Below are 19,895 nucleotides of genomic sequence, written 5' to 3' on the forward strand. Positions count from 1 at the left end.
GGGTCACCAAGCTAGGAAGTGTCCAAGGCCAGATTTTAACCTTTGACCTCCTGTTTAGGCCTGACTCTCAATCCACTGAGCCACCCAGCTGCCTTTCCCACTGTCTTTTTAAGCATTATCCTAATCATCAAAAATCTCACCATACATTGAACAACTAAAAGGATTATATATGAGGCCATGTACTTCTGTTATGTACAGATTTTTTAAAAGTTTATTAAAATAAAATTGTCTCTTCTGTGCCTCCTTATGGACTTCTTTTTGTTCTGTGTATTTTAAATATTATTATCTCTAGGACTACCCACTTCTCCCTCTGATAAGAATAGTTAGGCAAAGCAAATGAAAGCATTGGCAGAAAATCCATGCCTCATTTTGCACTTCTAATTATTGGGGAAGCTTTTGAAGACTGAGAAGTGGGAGATTAGAAATGTTGATATGAGACTGTATTCTTTTGTTTATTTTGCTTGTAGGGAGATAAGCAAGAGATTAGGCAAAGTCAAGGCATATTAAGGCTTTTTTCTGATTAGTTGGGAGCAAGCAAAGAAGGATATTAGAGGGGAAAGGTCACTGGATGATAGAGTAGAGCTGGTAGGGATAGAGCTCTGAAGCTGTGTGCAGAGCTGGGTAGGCATCTTGTCTCTAGGGTAAGAGAAATGGGAAGAATTACAAAGGAATATTTTCATCAGAAATTTTCAGACTTAGAATGAGTTAATGATAGTTAAAGGATTCATGAAGTATAGAATGACTCCAGTTAAGTATGAAATGCCTGAGATATGTCAAGAAACTGGATTATATGTGTACATGTAGGTATTTGTTGTCTGTAAAAGTTTGCTATGTAGAAGCCATCTTTTAAAGACAGTTTTGGGCAGTACTGTTTGTTTTAATGAAAACTTCTATTAACACATTTCTGGGCTTAAAAGCATATTTACTTCCATTTCCAATAACTTCCCCTAGAAAGTGTGTGTAACATAATGGGCTTGGGGTCTGAAGGAAGAGAACTGGATTAAAATCTAACATTTGTGTTGAGCATGACAAGCAACTTAATTGTTTAAACTTCAGTGCAAGACATCAAGCACATTTATTAAAAGCCACCATAGGGAGCAGCTGGGTGGCTCAGTAGATTGAGAGCCAGGCTCAGACACCTCCCAGCGGTGTGACCCTGGGCAAGTCACTTAACCCCCATGGCCTAGCCCTTACCACTCTTCTGCCCTAGGACCAATACACAGTATTGACTCCAAGGTGGAAGGTAAGGGTTAATTTTTTTTTTTAATAGCCTACCATATGTAAGATACTGTGCTAAGTGCTGGGCATAAAAAACCCCAAATTAAATAGGCTCTGCCTCAGAAAGTTTATATTCTAAGGGATACAATATGCATACAAATATAGCAAAAGGGAAATCAAGGAGGCCAGAGGAGGAGAATCCTGAAAGGCTTTGTGGTGGAGGTGACAATGAGTTAAGCTTTGGAAGAAGACAGTTCTGAGAGGTCAAGATAAGGGCACTTATGTATGGAGGCAAGAGATGGCACAACGCATTGAGGGAGCCACTGGAGTTTACTGAGTAGGAGGTGACGTGGCCAGATCTGCATTTTCAGGAAACTCACTTCAGTGGTTAAATGGACTCGAGCCTGGGGTAGGGAGAGGCTTAAGGCGGGCAGGCAGGCCCATTAGTTGGTTGTTGGCATTAACGCGGGTGTGTGTACTGGCAGGGTCAGAGGAGAGTGCAGTGTATCTGAGAGAAGGTGAAATGATAAGCATTCCCAACAGCTTGGATGTGGGGAGACTGAGAGAGTGAGGAATCCAGCAGGAGAGGTTGCGAGCCTGAAGGGACTGGGAGGAAGAGGTACTTACGGTAACAGGAAGTAGAGGAGTCGAGTGGAAAGACGATGAGTTCTATTTGATCACCAGCTTCATGACTGGTCCACCTCCCTTTCAGGTGATCTACTTCTCCGGGGCCATGCTTTACCCTGCTGCTGCTTTTACACATTTCTTTCTTGGCAATCTATTGCATGTCCCATCTCTGATCTTGCCCCCCCCCCCCCCCATTATACTTCTTCATTGTGTTTTGGGTGGCCTGCAACTTCTAGTCTTTGAAGAATGTGTTCTTCCTTGACCCACAGCAATGGGGCACCACTTGAGAATGCTCAGTCTTCGTTTCAGGAAGAAGTTTGGGATCATTTAAAGCACGTATGACTTATTCTTTTGCCACTTCAGTTTTGGACTAAGTAGATGCCCAGGATACTGTGAGCTCAAGAACTAGCTCTATAGGTTTTCTGTTCCATCAGACCTCATTCTAGGCAATAGGCCTTCTTCTTCTGCTTAGTTGTGGATAGTTAAGGTCACTTCTGTGGAGGGAGTCTGGAGTCCTATAGCAATCTCTGCAATCCTCTGGGACTCGATGCATTGAAAACAGTGTAATCTTCCAACAAACACATCTAGCAGACCTTGCCGTCTAGATGGAATCTCTTCCGTTTGGAGTCTGCCAGATAGCTTCCATCTTGGTAACAATCACCTTTGAAAGGCTTCCCTTGATATTAGTCATCATAGAATAAAGTTATTTTGTGTGATTTTAACAAGCAAGATAAACACATTAAAGGAGAGATTTTAAAGCAGGATTTTGCCTTTTGACATCAAATGTTAGTGAACAGACAATAAGCCCAGTGGGATCTCTTACTCTGTGCCCTTTTCATTTAGTTATATAAGTGTAAACATGTAGTTTGGGGGGCAGCTGGGTGGCTCAGGAGTTTGAGAACCAGGCCCAGAGAGTCTGGGTTCTGGGTTCAAATCTAGTCTTAGACCCTTCCTATCTGTATGATTCTGGTATGATTCTACCACTCTTCTGCCTTGGACCCAATACACAGTGTTGTTTCTAAGATGGAAGGTAAAGGTTTTTTGTTTTATTTTTAAAGGTGTAGCCTGCTTTAGAATAATACTTTTAAGTAGATGATTGTATAATAAATCCCTTTGATGAATTTTTATTAATAATGCCGCTTTGCTATCAGTAATCTCACTAAAATTCTCATCTAAGTATATTTTGGAATACCAGCTCTCAGTCCTATTTATTAGTTCAGCCATTCTTTTGTTGTCAATTTTATTAATTTCTCCTTTGGTTTTTAGGATTTCCAATTTGGTCTTTAACCGAGTTTTTTTAATTTATTCTTTTTCTAGTTTTTTAGTTGCATGTCCAGTTTGTTCATCTCCTCTCTCTTTTTTGTTAATATAGGCACTCAGGGATATACATTTTCCACCGAGTACTACTAAGAGTATTTTGTATGAGATTAGCATTGGATGAAAGATGAACTTGAAACAGGTGTTTCATGTTGGAGACTATTAACGATAGGGTATTCTTAACATTCCTAATGCTGAAATGTTGTGCTTCTTCAAGTATGCCATAAATTAAAAACCCTGTTCAGTTTGATCATATTAATGAACAATATTTATTCAATTTCTGTTTATTCCCACCGAGAGTGTAGCCAAGTACTAAACCAGGAATAAGATGCCTTTTTTGACTGAGATTCATTGTGGAGGGAGAACAATTTAGCCATTGTGCAAATAAATACTAATTTGGTATGTTGAGATAGAGGCTGTGTGGCGAAGTGAATAGAAAGCCGGCTACTAGTCTTGGAAAGCCTCCGTTCTGTCTCTGGCACCCTGGGCAAGTCATTGAACTTAGTGCTGATGGCAGCTCGAAGCTACACGTTACAGAGAAGGTAGAAGCCTGGGTTAGTGGAGGGGACTTCTTCACCAAGGAAGTTCCCCATACCGCCCTATAGTCCGATCCCTAGAAATTCAAAATGCCAAACTGAACATGCTTTTTCGCATAGCAACTCAACTGTAATTTTCTTAGTATAAATGTCAGTGTGTCTGAATAAGTTACAGTGGTGGTAGACTGCAAAGTTAATAGGGGAAAATGGAATCTTGGGATAGAGCTGTGTTCTAAAAACATTTGCATTGCATCACGTTTGATCTCGCCCCCCCCAATGAGCAGCTTCTTGGGCCATGTATTGGAAAGTAAACAATCCTCTGGAGCTCATATGGACCGGCAAGCAAGAGAGGCAGCAGCTCCCAGTGCCCAACCTGGAGGAGCCGATGAGATATTCTCCGTATACAGAGACTCTCAGGCCTAAACTTAAACCTGCACTAAGACTTTGGGGACTTTTTGTAAATGCTTATCTTTTTGATGCCAGAAAATGTTACTATCCATGCCTATTTTTTGTGATGTCATGTTGACATGTTCTTCTAGGGGTTTTCAAGCAGTAATCTTGTCCCCATATATATGTTCCTGCTTCTTACTGATAAAGGTTACATAAGTCCAAACAATGAGATGATGCACTCGGTATCTGTTACCGAGTCTCCTATTCCAGAACTAGAATCTCTAGTCTGGAATTTGACTGTATAAAATATGGAAGCATGCTTTACCAAATCGGGCCCCAAATACATTTAATAGATATATTTTCTTTCATTGAATATTGTTTTCTAAACCGGAAAATCAAACTAGAATATAAATTGAGAACAATTGTCATTATCACTCAGCAGACTAATAGTGAAGGAAATATGAGGCAGTGTTGCTAGTTATGGCCAATGCATTGAATCGTTTTTCTTAAATGTGGGAAGTCTGTTTGAGGAGAAATGGGGGAATTGTTGAGAAGTACCAGAAGCATATAAAAGTGCATCAATTTAAACGTGTTTTAAAATGACTTCAAATAAAAATGGCTATTTAAACAGTAGTTCAAGAAGATATTAAGTGGATATTAATAGTTTAATAAACAGCATAAATATGCTTGTGAGTCTTTTTATATTGCAGTTGCAGAAATTAGACCATAATCTTGAAATACTGCTGTCCACGATTCAGTCAAAGAACCAGAAACTAAAGGAAGACTTAACAAGGTACGCATCATAGTGTGCATTCATTGTGACATTAATAGCAATTGAAATGACAGAATTTATTTGATCTTTTTTTCTATATATTTCTTTGAAGAGAGCAAGAATGGTTGAATGAGCAAGAACATCTAGTAACATCTCTCAGCAAAAAATGTAAGGAACGAAAAAATCAAGTGATACCATTTTCTGAGCAAAGGTATTTCTATTCCACTGTTAGATTTTATAAGTGAGATAGCAATGTAAACTTGTTTGTGTTGCATGAAACAAAGTTATTGGGAAATTGAACTGGGATTTACGAATGTAGTCTTTTTTTTTTTAACCCTTACCTTCCATCTTGGAATCAATACTGTGTATTGGTTCCAAAGGAGAAGAGTGGTAAGGGCTAGGCAATGGGGGTCAAGTGACTTGCCCAGAGTCACACAGCTGGGAAGTGTCTGAGGCCACACTTGAACCCAGGACTTCCCATCTCTGGGTCTGGCTCTCCCAGCTGCCCTCTACAAATGTAGTCTTGACTCTTGTTACTGAAAAATTGCTTAATTGGTTAGTAAACTGCTTTCTCTGTATTGTTTAAATTTATGTTTCATTAAGTTGGGGACTTTTATTTTTAAACTAGATATTGGGTGAGAATTAATGTGTGTGAAACGTATCAAAATCCTTTTGTAAAACTTACTACAAAGAAGTAGTGTTTCTCCAATGTTTTTAAAAATTGTGCTTTACATCTCATTTGTTCTCTTTAATGTTTGTTAGGACTTTTTTTGAAATGAATACTAAAATGACTAAAATACAAAGCCAAAGAGAGAAACTGTTGAACTCTCTGGGTGAGTTTCTAGACAAGCACTTTCCTCCCCCTGAAGAAAATGGAAATAAGAGAAAAGTAAGTTTTACATATTTGTTGGGATTTTTTTTAATAGAAGCCATTTATCAAACACCCGTGTATAAGGCACTAGACCTTTGTGAATAATACATAATAAACTATTTTTGAGGAAAAAATAGGTTTGACATAATGGACCCTATAAAAATTCTGGTTAAGTAGCAGCAGAGAATTTTTATTGTATGATTTTAATAGACCATGGGACAACCTTGCCTTCTGTTCTGTTTTAACGGGAATAATAAACATTTTGTGTTTAGGTCACTGCAAGCAACTTTTCAGAATATGAGATAGTCATTATAGATATCCCATACAACAGGCCCAATTTTGTGTAACATTTTGTTAATGTAGACGTGGACTAGAATGAAACATGGAAAAAAGACTTAAATTTCAAAATTTTTATAAGAATCCTTGTCATCAATCTGCATATCTCCACTGAATTACTACTCTAACCTCTTTCTTTTCTACCCCTTTACTTTTTTTAAATTTCTTACTTTCTATGACCTGAAGTAAGAAACAATTATTCTAAATAGATAAGAAGGGTGCTCAATGAGTAAAATACTCATCTGAGCACAATTTTGTTTATCCTTTGTTTGCAGCAATTTGAAGGGCAAAGACAGTGTGCTCTTCAAATCTTGATTTTACACTGTCAGGAAAAAACATTTAAGCATTTAAGTATAAATTGTACATTTGTACTATTGTACCATTTTTTAAAAAACCCTTACCTTCCATCTTGGAATCAATACTGTGTATTGGTTCCAAGGCAGAAGAGTGGTAAGGGCTAGGCAATGGGGGTCAAGTGACTTGCCCAGGGTCACACACCTGGGAAGTGTCCAAGGCCAGATTTGAACCCAGGACCTCCCATCTCTAGGCCTGGCTCTCAATCCACTGAGCTACATAGCTACCCCCTATTATACCATTTTTATGTGCATGCTAAAGCATTTGCAATAACAAATTTTTTTAGAGGTTAGGATAAAATTGAAATAAACTTTTAAAAATTGATGATACAAAAAATCTTTTTGCTATGGTTAAAATATTATTGGGGGACTGAATATACTTTCACTGTTTTAAAAAGTCTGATACTTCGTGCTAGTGCTTCAGACATCTGATTCAAAGTTCAGTTTATTTCAGTACTTGATTATAATTGTGGACGTAGCTGAAAAAGATAATTTCACAAAGAAACAGAGATCTAAAGATACGTGTTGTATTCATTAAATCATGATATTAATTTTTTCAATCCCATATATCAGTTATGCAGAGATTTTAGCCTTTTGTTTGGGTTAAAGTCCTCTTTGGCAGTCTAGTGAAGCCCAGAGACCTCTTTTCAGAATAACGTTCTTAATTTAAATGCATAAAAGAAAATATATAGCATTACAAAGTAAAACAATTATTGAAATAGTTGCAATATTTAAAAAAAAAATTGTGGACCCGTTGATGAAATCTATCTGTAGACTCCAGATTAAGAGCTACTCATCTACACTGATACCAGTTAATTGTTCTTTTATATTCATTATCAGTCAGTCAGCAAGCATTTATTTAATCCTGACTGTACTAAGTGCTAGAAGCACAGGCAAAAAGTAAAAAGAGTCTCTTTACCCTCAAGGCACTTTACGTTCTCACAGAGAGGACAACATGTGTATAAATAGGCACATACAAGATGCATATAAACTTCATGGAAGGTTAACCTTAGTAGCTAGCAGCATGGCATTTTCAATCTTTTTAACAAATGGAAATATTTCATTTAAACAGCGTAGAGATTTGTTTTTAAGCTTTTAAAGCATACAGATAAGAAAGTGATGCACAGCAACAAAAGCTGAGTTTTTTAAAAGCCTATTGTGATGTTTCCTGCTATCGTTAGCTATTTATTACAAAGTTTGGGATTAGCTAAGTGGTGCAGAGAATAGAGTACTGGGCCTGCTGAGTTCAAATCTGGCCTCAGATACTTGTTTACTGTGTGACCCTGGGCAAGTCCCTTAACCTTGTTTGCCTCAGTTTCTTCATCTGTCAAATGAACTGGAGAAGGAAATGGCAACTCAACAACAAAACTATTGCAAAGTACAACATTCACTTCAGGCACAGTTCATTAGTGATAGTGGGTTTAAATACATATTCAAAATAATATTCATAATTTCAAATCCTTTTGGTCAACTTCTTGTCTTATCTGACTAAATTGTCATTGTTTTTGCCTCGTGTTGCATCTTGACAGAGCTCACATTAAGAGTAGAAAACTGTCTATTTTGCCAATTCCGTGTTCAAATATATTTACATTTTTAGAATTTCCTTCAGTCTGCACTCCTATATTGGGAACTTTAAAAATCTCTTGCCTATTTTATAAGGAGTAGTTTAATTAAAACTAGATAAAATAATTCATAAATCACTGTAAACTTCAGCACATTAAAATACACTAAAGTGTGATTGGATGTAATAAGGATAAGACTGTCACCCCCCTTACCCTCCTCATTGTTGAATTCCCATTCTTCCCTCTGGATAGTTCATATATCCCAGGTGGCATACCAAGTGAGAGCACACGTGCCAAGCCCTGTATTTCATTTGACAGAGTGACATTCTGTTGTTGTCATGCACCCCAATTTAATCAGACATTCCTAAGCGGAGAGACACCTGTTTTATCTTCAGCTTTTTGCTGCAACAAAAAGAGCTGCCTAAATATTCTTAAACGGGTACTTTCACAGCGCTTTGATATTACTGCCCTGGGTGATGTGATTGAATTGGAATAGAGAATTGTGTTCCAATCCCTCCTCTGACACGTATGTAGCTTCATGACGGTGAGCAGGCCAGGTAACTTTCTTGAACTTCAGGCAACTAAGATTAAAAAGTGATCATTTGAAATTTATATACATTCTTCTCTCTGCAAATTAAGATATCCTGATTTTGGTAGTAAAGATACTTGACAAGAAAATCTTTTCTTATTTAATTGAATTTATCTTTAGTTTATAATTTGTTTCTGAATTTATAAACACAATTGAAAATCTCAAAACTAATTTACAACCTTCAAAATTAAAATTTTATCCATATAAGGTCAGCTAGGTGGCTCAGTGTATAGAGAGCCAGGCCTGGAGATGTCAGGTCCTGGGTTCTAATCTGCCCTCAGATACCTTTTAGCTGTATGACCCTGGGGAAGTCACTTAACCCCCATTGCCTAGCCCTTAGTATTTTTTTTCCTTTGGAACCAATATTGATACTAAGACAGAAGGTAAGGGTTTTTAAAAAAATAAAATAAAATGTCTGTTAAACTTTTTTGTATGACTTGGGTTCCTGGGAGGATGATGTTCTTTGATAGTATCAGGAAAGTTGGGAAGAGGAGCCAGTTTTTGAGGGAGACAGGTTTTGTTTTGAACATATATTTGAGAGGCTTATGGGCCAGATATGAAACTGGAACTCAAAAAAGGAGATCAGGCTTAGGCATAAAATCCTAAAACTCCTTCCTTCCTCCTCTTTAAGCCTCTGACCTACTTTCTTCAGTCTTCTCTTCTGATCCCCCTCTTACCCACTGATTTCCTCCCCTTTCTTTGATTCTAATTTTCATTAAGATTCCCATAACTCTACTTGTCACAGCCTCTCCATTAACATGCTCCTTTCTACATTTAATAATATATTGCTCTTTCTTTTTTTTTCTTTAGGATATTTTTCTACAGTTACATGATTCATGACCCCCCCCCCCCCCCGCAGGAGTTACCTACTGGGTTGTACATGTATAATATACTACTCTTAATTAAACTATTACAAATTCATGTCAGCCTTAGAATTCTACCATCTACTGACTATTCAAACACTTTTCATGCAACCTTTTCACCACTTGTAAACTGTCTTCTTACGACAGACAAATTGCCTATCAACTCCTGTTCTTCGTTGTGATCCCTTTATTATATCTATTTATTGAATTTTGTCATGCTTTCTTGCAATGCTATTTTTATGTATATGAGGAATTGATATTGTTACTTTTATAAAAATGTGCATTTTTGTGTTGGTGCTCCCAATTTTCGGTTTTAAAATCCCATTTTAAATTTTATTTTGATGTTAAATAAGGTAGACATTTTATCCTCACAGATAAATGTCTTTCAAATGATTAAATTGTTGACATTGTAACCTGAATTATTTATTACATCATAGCAATTATGAAATATCATTTAAAAATAATATATGTGTAGTCATCGTAATTCTTTTAGAACACTTATTTGTAAAGCTTCTTTATTAACCTTTTCTTTTCTGTCTATTCCTCATCTTTGTACCCCTTAGAGAGAGTGTAAGCCAACTGCACAACTAAAGACATTGCGTGAAATTTTAGAGGTAAGTGTTTCATGAATTTTAAAATTTTCTTTATTTTGCTATTTTAAAAATAAAGAACATCAACAAAAGTTAAACTACAAATAAAACTAATTGCTGTGTTTAGGAGAAGCCCTTAACTTTTTATAAAGAGGAGAAATTTTAATCATTGTAATCAATAAAACTGATCTATGCTTTTAGAAACACATTTAGTGAGGCTTTCTCTCCCCCGGGCTAGAAATTCAGCAGCCACTTGCAGTCCTGATCCCAGTTTTGTTTGCATGGAAGCTTTGACCTGGACCTGCTCCGTTTGCAACCTGGGACCTTCTTAGTAGGCTGCTGGCTTCCTGCTCTGGGCTCACCAGATTGGTAGCCGACTTAGTGGGGACACCTAATTACATTTGCCCCACTGCATTTCAGAACTGCTGAGTTCAAATGCCTCAACTGCCCCAGTAGGAAAGTCTGTGCATGTGCCACCACACTCTGCACATTCTATTTCTCTCTAACGAAGGTACCTGATGTCATCTTTCCTACATATGTGTAGTTGAACTTAACTCCAAATTTGTTTCTTACTTTGTGTTCACAATTGAAAATGATCTTTTCAAAATTCGAATTCAGGTTTTCAAAAATGGCTAAAATTAACATTTTGTCTCCATTTTTTATTAAAAAGATATAAAAGTACTACAATTCTAAAGGGATTCTTTGACAAAAATATCATTTACTTAGGATTTACATAGTAAAACCATGTACAGTAAGAGTGGGCTTTGGTTTTGGGTATGGGGTTTATTTGGGGGGTTCAAGTAGCCAGCTCCTTCAAAGAGAAAATTAGGATTCTAAATTCTTTCCACAGAGTGGCAAGGATTCAAACAGGAAAAAAATTCCTAAGTAAAACCAGACAATGTATCTATCTTCCTTTCATGATGTAAGAGCTAAGGAATTATAACTTTTTCATTGAAAGATTTTAGCTTCCTAATCATGCTGACATTTTAAAGCTTTTTTTAAAGCAGAGACTAAATGTATGCTTTATTCAAAGCCCAAAGAACTTTTTAGGTATTTAATGGTGTCTTGACAATACCCTCAGTAAAAAAAATAAAGACAAATTAAAAAACAAAATAAATGTACAAGCTATAAAGGGAGTATATAAATACTATGTGGTGTTAAGTTTAGATAATTTCTGTGCTTATATTTTAACTGGAAAACAAGGATCAACTGTATAAAAATGCTTTAAGTTTAAGAAATAAATTATTTCAGAAAATCTTATTAAATCCTAACTTTAGGAATCAAGAATGTAAGCCTTTTTCTTTTGTTTTACTTCTTAGTTTGAGTAATTGTTTGCCCAATGGCAACTGCTAAAAGGTTGCCAGATGGTCTAATGCCTTAAAGTGCTTTCCACTATATCAAGCCATTTCTTTTATGAATATTATTGATGAGGGAGACAAGATGTCAAAGATGAAAAGAGAATAGTGTTCCAATCGTAGAAATTGATTAGGAGAATTAGAGTTTTGAGATTATTCCATTTCCTTGAGAAGAGTGTATTATGTCATTTTTCACCAAAGTTCTAATCTAGTAATTCATCCAGCCTTGGATGTGATCTTATATCATTCATGACATTAACAATAGAACTTAAGTATTCTGGCAGGTACCAACCACTGACTTTTATTGGTTGTTCAAGGACCGGCCTAGCTAATATTAGAGAAAGTACCTGGTACTTGTTAGTTGCCAACCTTTGACTCTTGTGGGCCACATCAACTTTTGAAGGATTTATATCTTAGATTGTAGAGTGGATTTCAAGCTTGCATCAGTGGAGGGCGTTTCTCCCACCGAGGACATTGCAGGTCTTAAAAGTATTTAGTAATACTGACTAATGATTAGGAAGTATTTACCTTCAGAAAAGTAAGAATCTTTTTAAAAAAAACACTTACCTTCTGTCTTAGAATCAATACAAGTATCAGTTCCAAGGCAGAAGAGAACATATAAAGGTTAGGCAACTGGAGTTGTGACTTGTCCATGGTCACTCAGCTAGAAAGTATTTGAGGTCATATTTGAACCCAGGTCCTCCTGACTCTAGTCCTGGTGCTCTATAACTGAGTCACCAAGCTGCCCCAGGAAAAGTAAGAGTCTTAAACACCATATGCATTTTTGGGGGCACCTAATTTTAATAGTGTTTTATTTTTTACTGAGTCTGATGGCGATTTCATTAATTGTAGGGATTGTAAAGCAAATTGTTACATTGGAATTATTAAAATAGGATCATATCTAAGCAAAGAAAATCAGAAAGATAGGTGTTTCATAATTACAATTGTAATTTTGTTAACTATGTCACAAAGGGAATTTGAAAATTGAAGTGAACAAGTAAATTTAAAATATGTGATAGTATATTTAAGCAATAAATTCTTTGAGTTAGGAAAACAGAATTATGGTTCAGTTAGCCCTTTAGAAAGAACAGTATCCTTTGAAAGATTTACAACTTTTAAAATAATTTTGAACTTTTCCTTAATTTTTTGCTTAATTTGCTTAATTTTTCTTTTTAGGTTCTTATAAATAGCTTACTTCGGTCTCCATATAATCCATATGTAAAAATTGATGATTCCTATTGGCCACCTTATATTGAGCTGCTGCTGCGTAATGGAATTGCACTTAGACATCAAGATGATCCAAACCAAATTCGATTAGAAGCGTTTCATCAGTAAAAATGATGTGATTTCTGAGCCTTGATACTTAGAATCCTTGATACTCAAGCATAATGGAAGCCTGAATATTCACTTGGATGAATGAAGAACATTATTTGAATACTGAAGTTTAACTTTCAATTTGTTGCTGATTTCCTAATTAGATATTCCTTTCTCATTTAGTCAGTATTGCTATATTGTAAGCTTTTTATGGCACCTTTTCTTTAGCATTTTGTTTCATCTGTATCTCAATTTGGATGCTTTAGAGAGTTTTGATGTGTAGGTGATAATAAGACACACATTGAAGTTGTATTGGTGCCTTAGTTTAAAGTTAATAGATTTTTTACAAAGTTAACTGTAGAATTATTTTCACAAGTAACAACTTATATGTAGACTTATTGAAAATTGGAATCTTAAGTGTTAAAAATTGGATAAAGCTGTTAGATAATGCCTAAGAATGTATCTTTAAATACTATAATATTATTATATTAAATTAAATTTTGTAATTCTCTTTATTGTAAATTTAGACCATATGACTATACTTTAAAAAGTAATCAGTGAATTACTTCACTCCAGAAATTGTCTTTAGAATATTTATTTTAAAATTTTTTACATTTTCTTTCAATTAACAGAAATTTATCTTTTCTCCCTTGTTCTTTCTCTCTCTTCTAATGGGGAAAACAAAAACAAAATCCCTTGTAACCAATAGTCAAACAAAACAAATTTCCACCTTAGTTCTATCAAAAAATGTTTTTTTCATTCATCATCTTGCTTTCATCACTTCTTTGTGAGGAGGTGACATGCTTTGGAAGTGATAAATTATTGAATTAATCATGTTTTTCAAAGTGATTTTTCTTATGTTGTTATTACAAAAAAATAATTCTTGTGGTTTGGCTCATCTCATTTTCTATCAAGTCATATAAGTCTTCCTAGATTTCTCACAACACAGTAGTATTTCATTACAATCATAAAACATAATTTGGTCATTTATTGCCCAGTAAATGATTGCCCTTTTTGTTTCTCCTTCTTGGCTACTGCAGAAAGCTGCTTAAGTATATATATATATATATATATATATATATATATTTTTTTTTTTTTTTAAACCCTTACCTTCCGTCTTAGAGTCAATACTGTGTATTGGCTCCAAGGCAGAAGAGTGGTAAGGGCTAGGCAATGGGGGTCAAGTGACTTGCCCAGGGTCACACAGCTGGGAAGTGTCTGAGGGCAGATTTGAACCTAGGACCTCCCATCTCTAGGCCTGGCTCTCAATCCACTGAGCTACCCAGCTGCCCCCTTAAGTATATTTTTGTACATGTGAGTTCTTTTCCTTTGTGATTTCTTTGGGTTACAAATCTAGTATTTTATTTAAGATTTTTAGTCTTTTGTTCCTCTAGATTAATTTCATTATTATTTTTTTCTAGCTCAATAAAGTAATTGTTCAGTAATTTGGTTAATGTGGCACTGAAAAATAAATTTAGGTAGTATTTGTAATTTTTTGTTTATATTGGCTCAATTTATCTTACCTGTGAGCAATGAATATTTCTCAATTTGTTTAGGCCAGTCTTTATAAATAGTGTTTTGTAGAAGGCTACACAATGCATATTTTTTGAAACTATTAAATTTTTTTTTACTAATTATATGTAATAAACAATTTCCATTCAAATTTTCCTATGTAATAGGATCAAATTTATCTCCCTCCTTTCCTTCCCTTCCTCGTCCTAGTGCTGGCAGGCAATTCAATTTGGATTTTTTAAATATATATATATATATATATATATATATATATGCATATATATATATATATATAATTATTATGCAAAACATTTCCATATTGTTCATTTTGTGAATAATCTTATAAAACCCAAACCCCAAAACATAAATCTGAACACACTGGTTTAAAAAAAAGATACTACTTGCCATATTATAATAGAAAAGATTTGTTTATTCTTATGTTTCTTGGTGTTTTTTAATTTTCTTTTTTAAATGAACATTTTTCCTCATTTAACAAGCATCTACCCTCTTTCCCTTCTACCTCTTCCTATGATGGGGAAACAGAGCGAAAAAGCCTATAACAAATACACATAATCAAGTAAAACCCGTTTCCAACAAATTTGAACATTGGCCGTGTCCAAAATGCACATCTCAGCATATCTAATTTATTTCTTCTTTGCCAGAAGGAAAGCAGCATTCTATCAGTCCTGTAAGAGTCATGGTTGATCGTTGCATTGATTAGAGTTTGTAAGTCTTTCAAAATTGTTCCTTTTAATGATGTTTCTGTAGTATATCAGTTCTCCTGGTGCTACCTTCCTCACTGTGTTAGTTCACAGTGTGGCTCAGGTGATTTCCATTCCCCTTCTTCATTTGTATAGACCTCTGCCTGCCCCTTTCACCCTATTATGTAACAAAAGACCCTCCCAACCCTCTGTAACCCCTTCTGACAATATGGTTCTCCAGGTATAATTGTGTGTGCCCCATTAGAATGCAAATACTTCATCTTTGTAGTCTTGTATTTACCTTTTTATGGGGGCATCCACTCATCATAGTTCTTTATCCTTTTTACAATTTACTCATTCCTAAATGATTTGCCCAGAGAGCTCTGGACGGACTGATTCCAGTCCCTTTGGGGACACCTCGTCCTTTGTGCTACTGTCTGCATGGAGTCCGTGCTCAGCCCCTTTGGAACTTCCCAGAGGTATGCACTAATTGCCTGAAGGTCAGATTTATGAACTGAGACTTAAAGATGACCTACTAGAGTCTCCCATTTCTCAAATCATTTTTCAATCTCATTCTAGATCATTGTTGGACTAATTATGGAGGAAGCTGGTGCTCTACCAATTGTTCCTCCACCATCTTGGCTGGTCTTCCAGATTGTTTCTTTATCCTTTGTGAATCTCAAGGCAATATGTCTATAGAATACCATGTTTGTTTTCCAGCCTTCGCTCAGAAGAGAAACTGTGCTATATCTCAAGGCAACTTGTTCCTTTTTCAGATAGCTCTAATTGTCGGTAAAGTTTTCCTTCCATCAAAACTAAGGGTGCCTTTTTTTTGCCTCCTCTGGGGGTGAGCAGAACAAGTGTAATTCCTCATTCATAAGACAGCCAAAAAGCATTTCTACTGTCTCTTCCCTACCCCACCCCCACCCCAAGTTTCCTCTTCTCTAGACTAAACATTCCCAGTTCTTTCAGCTGTTCCTTATATGGCTGGAACATGGTCAGTAAGAATCCAGCATTTTAGTAAGTTGGATCAGTATCTTCTCCATTGGGAAGCCTTCTATAGAGAGAGTACTATTCTAATCCCATCTCTAAAATCTGTTCATTGTGTGAAAAATCTTTTAATTTATTTGAAACTCAGTTTCCTTTTCTATGAAGAAATCAATACTTTATCTGCCTTAGAGTTATCCGAAAAGTACTTTGCAAGCTTTAAATCATTCTGTTGATCGGCAGGCATTTATTGAGTGCCTTCTGTGTGTCAGGCACTGTGCCAGGGGCTTGGGTTTCAGAATGAAACAATCCCTCTTCCATCAACTTCTGACAGAGGAGACGAAGTACATATGCAAAATAAATATAAAGAGAACAAGACAAGTAAATGCCACGTATTTAAATAGTGTTGTGTTTTTTTTTTTTTAAGAAAAGGCACCAATAATTGAACGACTTCATATACAAGATATGCTGGAATTGTATCTTGAAGGAAGAGATGGAATCTGGGGGGCAGAAATGGGGGTGGTAGAGTACATTCTAGAAATGGGGGGATGACAAGTGCAAAGACATAAACATTTGTTTGGTGGCTACTTTGCGGATAAGGATATAAAAAGATACTAATTAGAAAGTAACAGGTTAGTAGGTAGGAGTAGGAGTATAATTCCAGACTCGATTATAAATGATTTTTTGCATGGCTCTATTACAAATACAGTCAAGCAAAACAAATCAACAGAAATCGGACTCAAAAGAAAGCCCTCGCCACCAGGTCATTAGTATTATCAAATGGTTCAACATCAGAAATAGATAATTTGTCAATGAAAGTGACATTAAGGAAAACAGGTTCTCGCGTGTCGCTGTGCCCCAAGAACCTCCGATCCTTTTAGCTGAAGCTTCCTTATATGTGTTCTCTTCCCCTGCTGGAATATGAACTCCTTGAGGACTCTGACCTTTCTCTGTATCACTAGTGGCCCAACTTTGCACATAGTTGGCGTTTAATAAATGTCATTCATTCATATTGGCCATGGGTGAAAATGTGTGCCTTATTCTATGCTTATGGGAATTCCATGCGTTAGAGGCATGGTCAGTCCTCTGATATCACAACTGATTCTCAGCCTTGATTAAGAGAAGCTGTATAAATAACATTCAAAATTCAGTTTCTTTAGTATACTGCATATTCATATGTACTTAGCTATTTGAATAAATGTTTCACATGATAAATAACACTTAAAATATGCATAATTCTTGTAGGACTTTGTAAAGAATGTCAAGATTTTTTTCTGATTGTTTCTATGTCCGTATATAAATAAAATAGACATGATCTTTTTTTCAAAAGACTACTCATCTTTTTTCCTTCAGTGCAACACTGGTGTTTTCTACTTAATACTTGCAGCTTCATGAACTTAGAATTCCTTTTTAAATTTTCATCCAGAAAATTTTAATTCTCTTTTTAAAAAATTATGGTTATGCTGAATATCTGGACCAGAGCTGAGCAAAGAGCGAGTAATCATGCTTGAGATCCTTCAATACCCATTGACAACCTAATCAATCAGGTTTGACTTAATGAAAGAAAATGAAATTTTAGGAATATTGAAAAAGGGAGAGGAACTGCTGGGGCAGAGAGAACTTGGAAGATTGTTCCAGTGAAATAGTAAAACCTCCCCACCCCAAAGAGTCAGATTTGAAAGTGAATTACTGTTTAAGATAAAATTCTATTTCCTAAAATTGTTTGAGGCAGGTTGAGGCATTCCCCCCCCCCCCTTTTTATTAGGGAAACAGCCTCAAAGAGACCACATGATGTATTCTCCAAATCATGGTTCTTATTGGCTTGGCACAGATAGTCCTTACTTGTGTAATCATTGCTTTATGAATCCTACTGGTTCTGCCATATAAATTTGGAATGAGGGATTTGGGGTTTATGGCTGTGAGGTGGGTAAGCATGACTTGAGGAAAGAAAAATAATTAAAAAAACAATAGCAAGTCAAATAATAATTAAAATGGCCTCAATTGTCTATTTATACATTATCTTTTATACAATAGGATACTATTTAGGACTCGAAAATTAACAAAAACAAAATCCTTGTCCTCATGGAGCTTAAAATAGGGGCATGAAGAAAGATACACAAAAATACTAAAGAATATGTTACAATGTAAAGATGCACTAAGAAGCAGTGAAGTGCAGGGTTCAGAGGAGAGGATGGTGATTTGGCTGCAGGTATATGTAGTACTCATTTCATAGACATATTTAGCCCTCTGAAGATCATACACAGAGGACTCAGTTTATATATTCTTTAGCCTCAAGATTCTTATCTTCATTTGCCTTTCTAATATCTGGTCTTTTATTACTTTCTTTGCACTCAGAATAGTTTTCTAGTCCACATCACCCAAATGAACTGTCTACCTGCACTTCCCCAGAAGTGAGTGACTGGCTTCAACATACTTAGGGAACTACTTTTTCACTAAAGGAATCTTTTTTTTGGTGAAAAACCAGTTTGAATCTTGAAGTCTTAAGACTTACAGTTGGAGGTTGGGAAAGGTGTTGGCCATCAGTTGGAGCAGGAAGTTCGCTTAGCTACCTTTTCAAGAATTCTGAAAACTACATAGACAAGAGTGACAGAATGGGCTTCGGAACTCTATCAAGTATTACTTCAAGATCAGCTAGTGGAAGATTCCCATAGTATAGCCGCCCCTTTCCCACTCCCACCCCCAACACACACAGAAGAGTGGTAACAGTCAAAATAGCATCAAATCTTTAATTTAGAACTCTCAAGTCGATATTAGAAACTCAAGGTGGATCTGAAATCTTAATTATGTCATCCTAAATAAGCAAAGCAGCTAGAATAAGAGTATTAAGCCTAGAGGCAGGAGGACTTGAGTTCAAATCCATCCTCAGATACCAGTTATGGATTCCTGGACAAATCACTTAACCTCATTTGCCTCCATTTCCTCATCTATAAAATGAGCTAGAGAAAGAAATTACAAACTGTTATCTCTGCCAAGAAAACCCCAAATAGAGTCAGTAAGGGTTGGACACAATTAAATTCTTAGATATGTATGATAAATGCCTAATAAAAATATTTGTTGATAACATTAGACTAGAAAAGTTCAATTGCCAAGACCAGGAAATGTGTTCATTTCTGAATTGCATAGCAAAAAAAAAAAAAAAAGGAAACCTAGAGGGGCGGAGTCAAGATGGCAGTTTAGCAAGCAGCAAAAGTTCAGACCTCGTGGAAGACCCTTAACCAATACAGACTGAATACTCCTACGGCACCGAAATTCAATCTGAACAACAGGACAGAAGTGGGGAACCCTCCTTCTGGACTCAAATCAAAAGGTATGCCCCCCCCAAAGCCAGAATCCAAGAATACTCAGGGCTAAGGGGAAGTCAGAGGGTAGGTCCCAGGACCCCTCCCCCACAGCGCCCCAGCAGAAGCGGGAACCTCTGAGTGGGCAAAGGTGCTGGTTTGGAGGGTCTACCTTGTGAGCAGCGGGGCACCGGGCTCGGAACATCCAGCTTGGACAGCGGGGAGGAAGCCAGGGAGAAACAAGCTGTGGCTGGGTCCCTCCATCGAGCTCCAGTCTCACCGTTGCCTCGACACATTCAGACCAATCCAGTTAAACATAATCCCATCAGAACTCAGAGTTTAGGGCGGCGGGCAAAGGCACTTGCAGACAGTGGAGAAGCAGCTGGAGAGAACTGGAGAGAGCCTGGGCGGCCTAGCCTTCCAGGAGTCTTCAGAGCCTCAGAGCTTCATACCACATACAGCCCAACCTAATTGAACTCAATCCAATTAAAAGCCTCCAGAGGACAGGGAAGCTAACATTCCTCCCCTAGAGACTGTACAAAGAGATCTGACAAAGCTCCAAGAGGGGAGACTGACAGCCCCAAAACCAAAACAAAATGAGAGGAGCAAGAGCACAGCCAAATATGGGGAGCAAAGAAGGGGCAAACTCGAGCAAACAACAGAAAAAGAAGAAAGAAATGACAATAGACAGCTTCTGCACAGG

The 19,895-nt window shown here is 36.5% G+C and overlaps 1 protein-coding gene across 6 annotated transcripts in view; it reads left to right on the top strand.

The window, feature by feature from the left end:
• The window catches only part of CENPK (centromere protein K), a 44,183-nt gene extending 30,592 nt beyond the window's left edge, over positions 1-13,591 (top strand). For all 6 annotated transcript variants that reach the window (XM_007486392.3, XM_016431320.2, XM_007486391.3 and 3 more), the window contains 5 exons: positions 4,799-4,881; positions 4,973-5,071; positions 5,623-5,749; positions 9,998-10,048; positions 12,556-13,591. In XM_007486392.3, coding sequence (XP_007486454.1) covers positions 4,799-4,881; positions 4,973-5,071; positions 5,623-5,749; positions 9,998-10,048; positions 12,556-12,714 — 519 coding nt within the window. In that variant the 3' untranslated portion in view covers positions 12,715-13,591. The remainder of the gene's footprint in view (positions 1-4,798; positions 4,882-4,972; positions 5,072-5,622; positions 5,750-9,997; positions 10,049-12,555) is intronic.
• The last annotated feature ends 6,304 nt before the right edge of the window (positions 13,592-19,895 follow it).

Source organism: Monodelphis domestica, chromosome 3, assembly GCF_027887165.1.
Source record: "Monodelphis domestica isolate mMonDom1 chromosome 3, mMonDom1.pri, whole genome shotgun sequence".
Classification (NCBI taxonomy): domain Eukaryota; kingdom Metazoa; phylum Chordata; class Mammalia; order Didelphimorphia; family Didelphidae; genus Monodelphis; species Monodelphis domestica.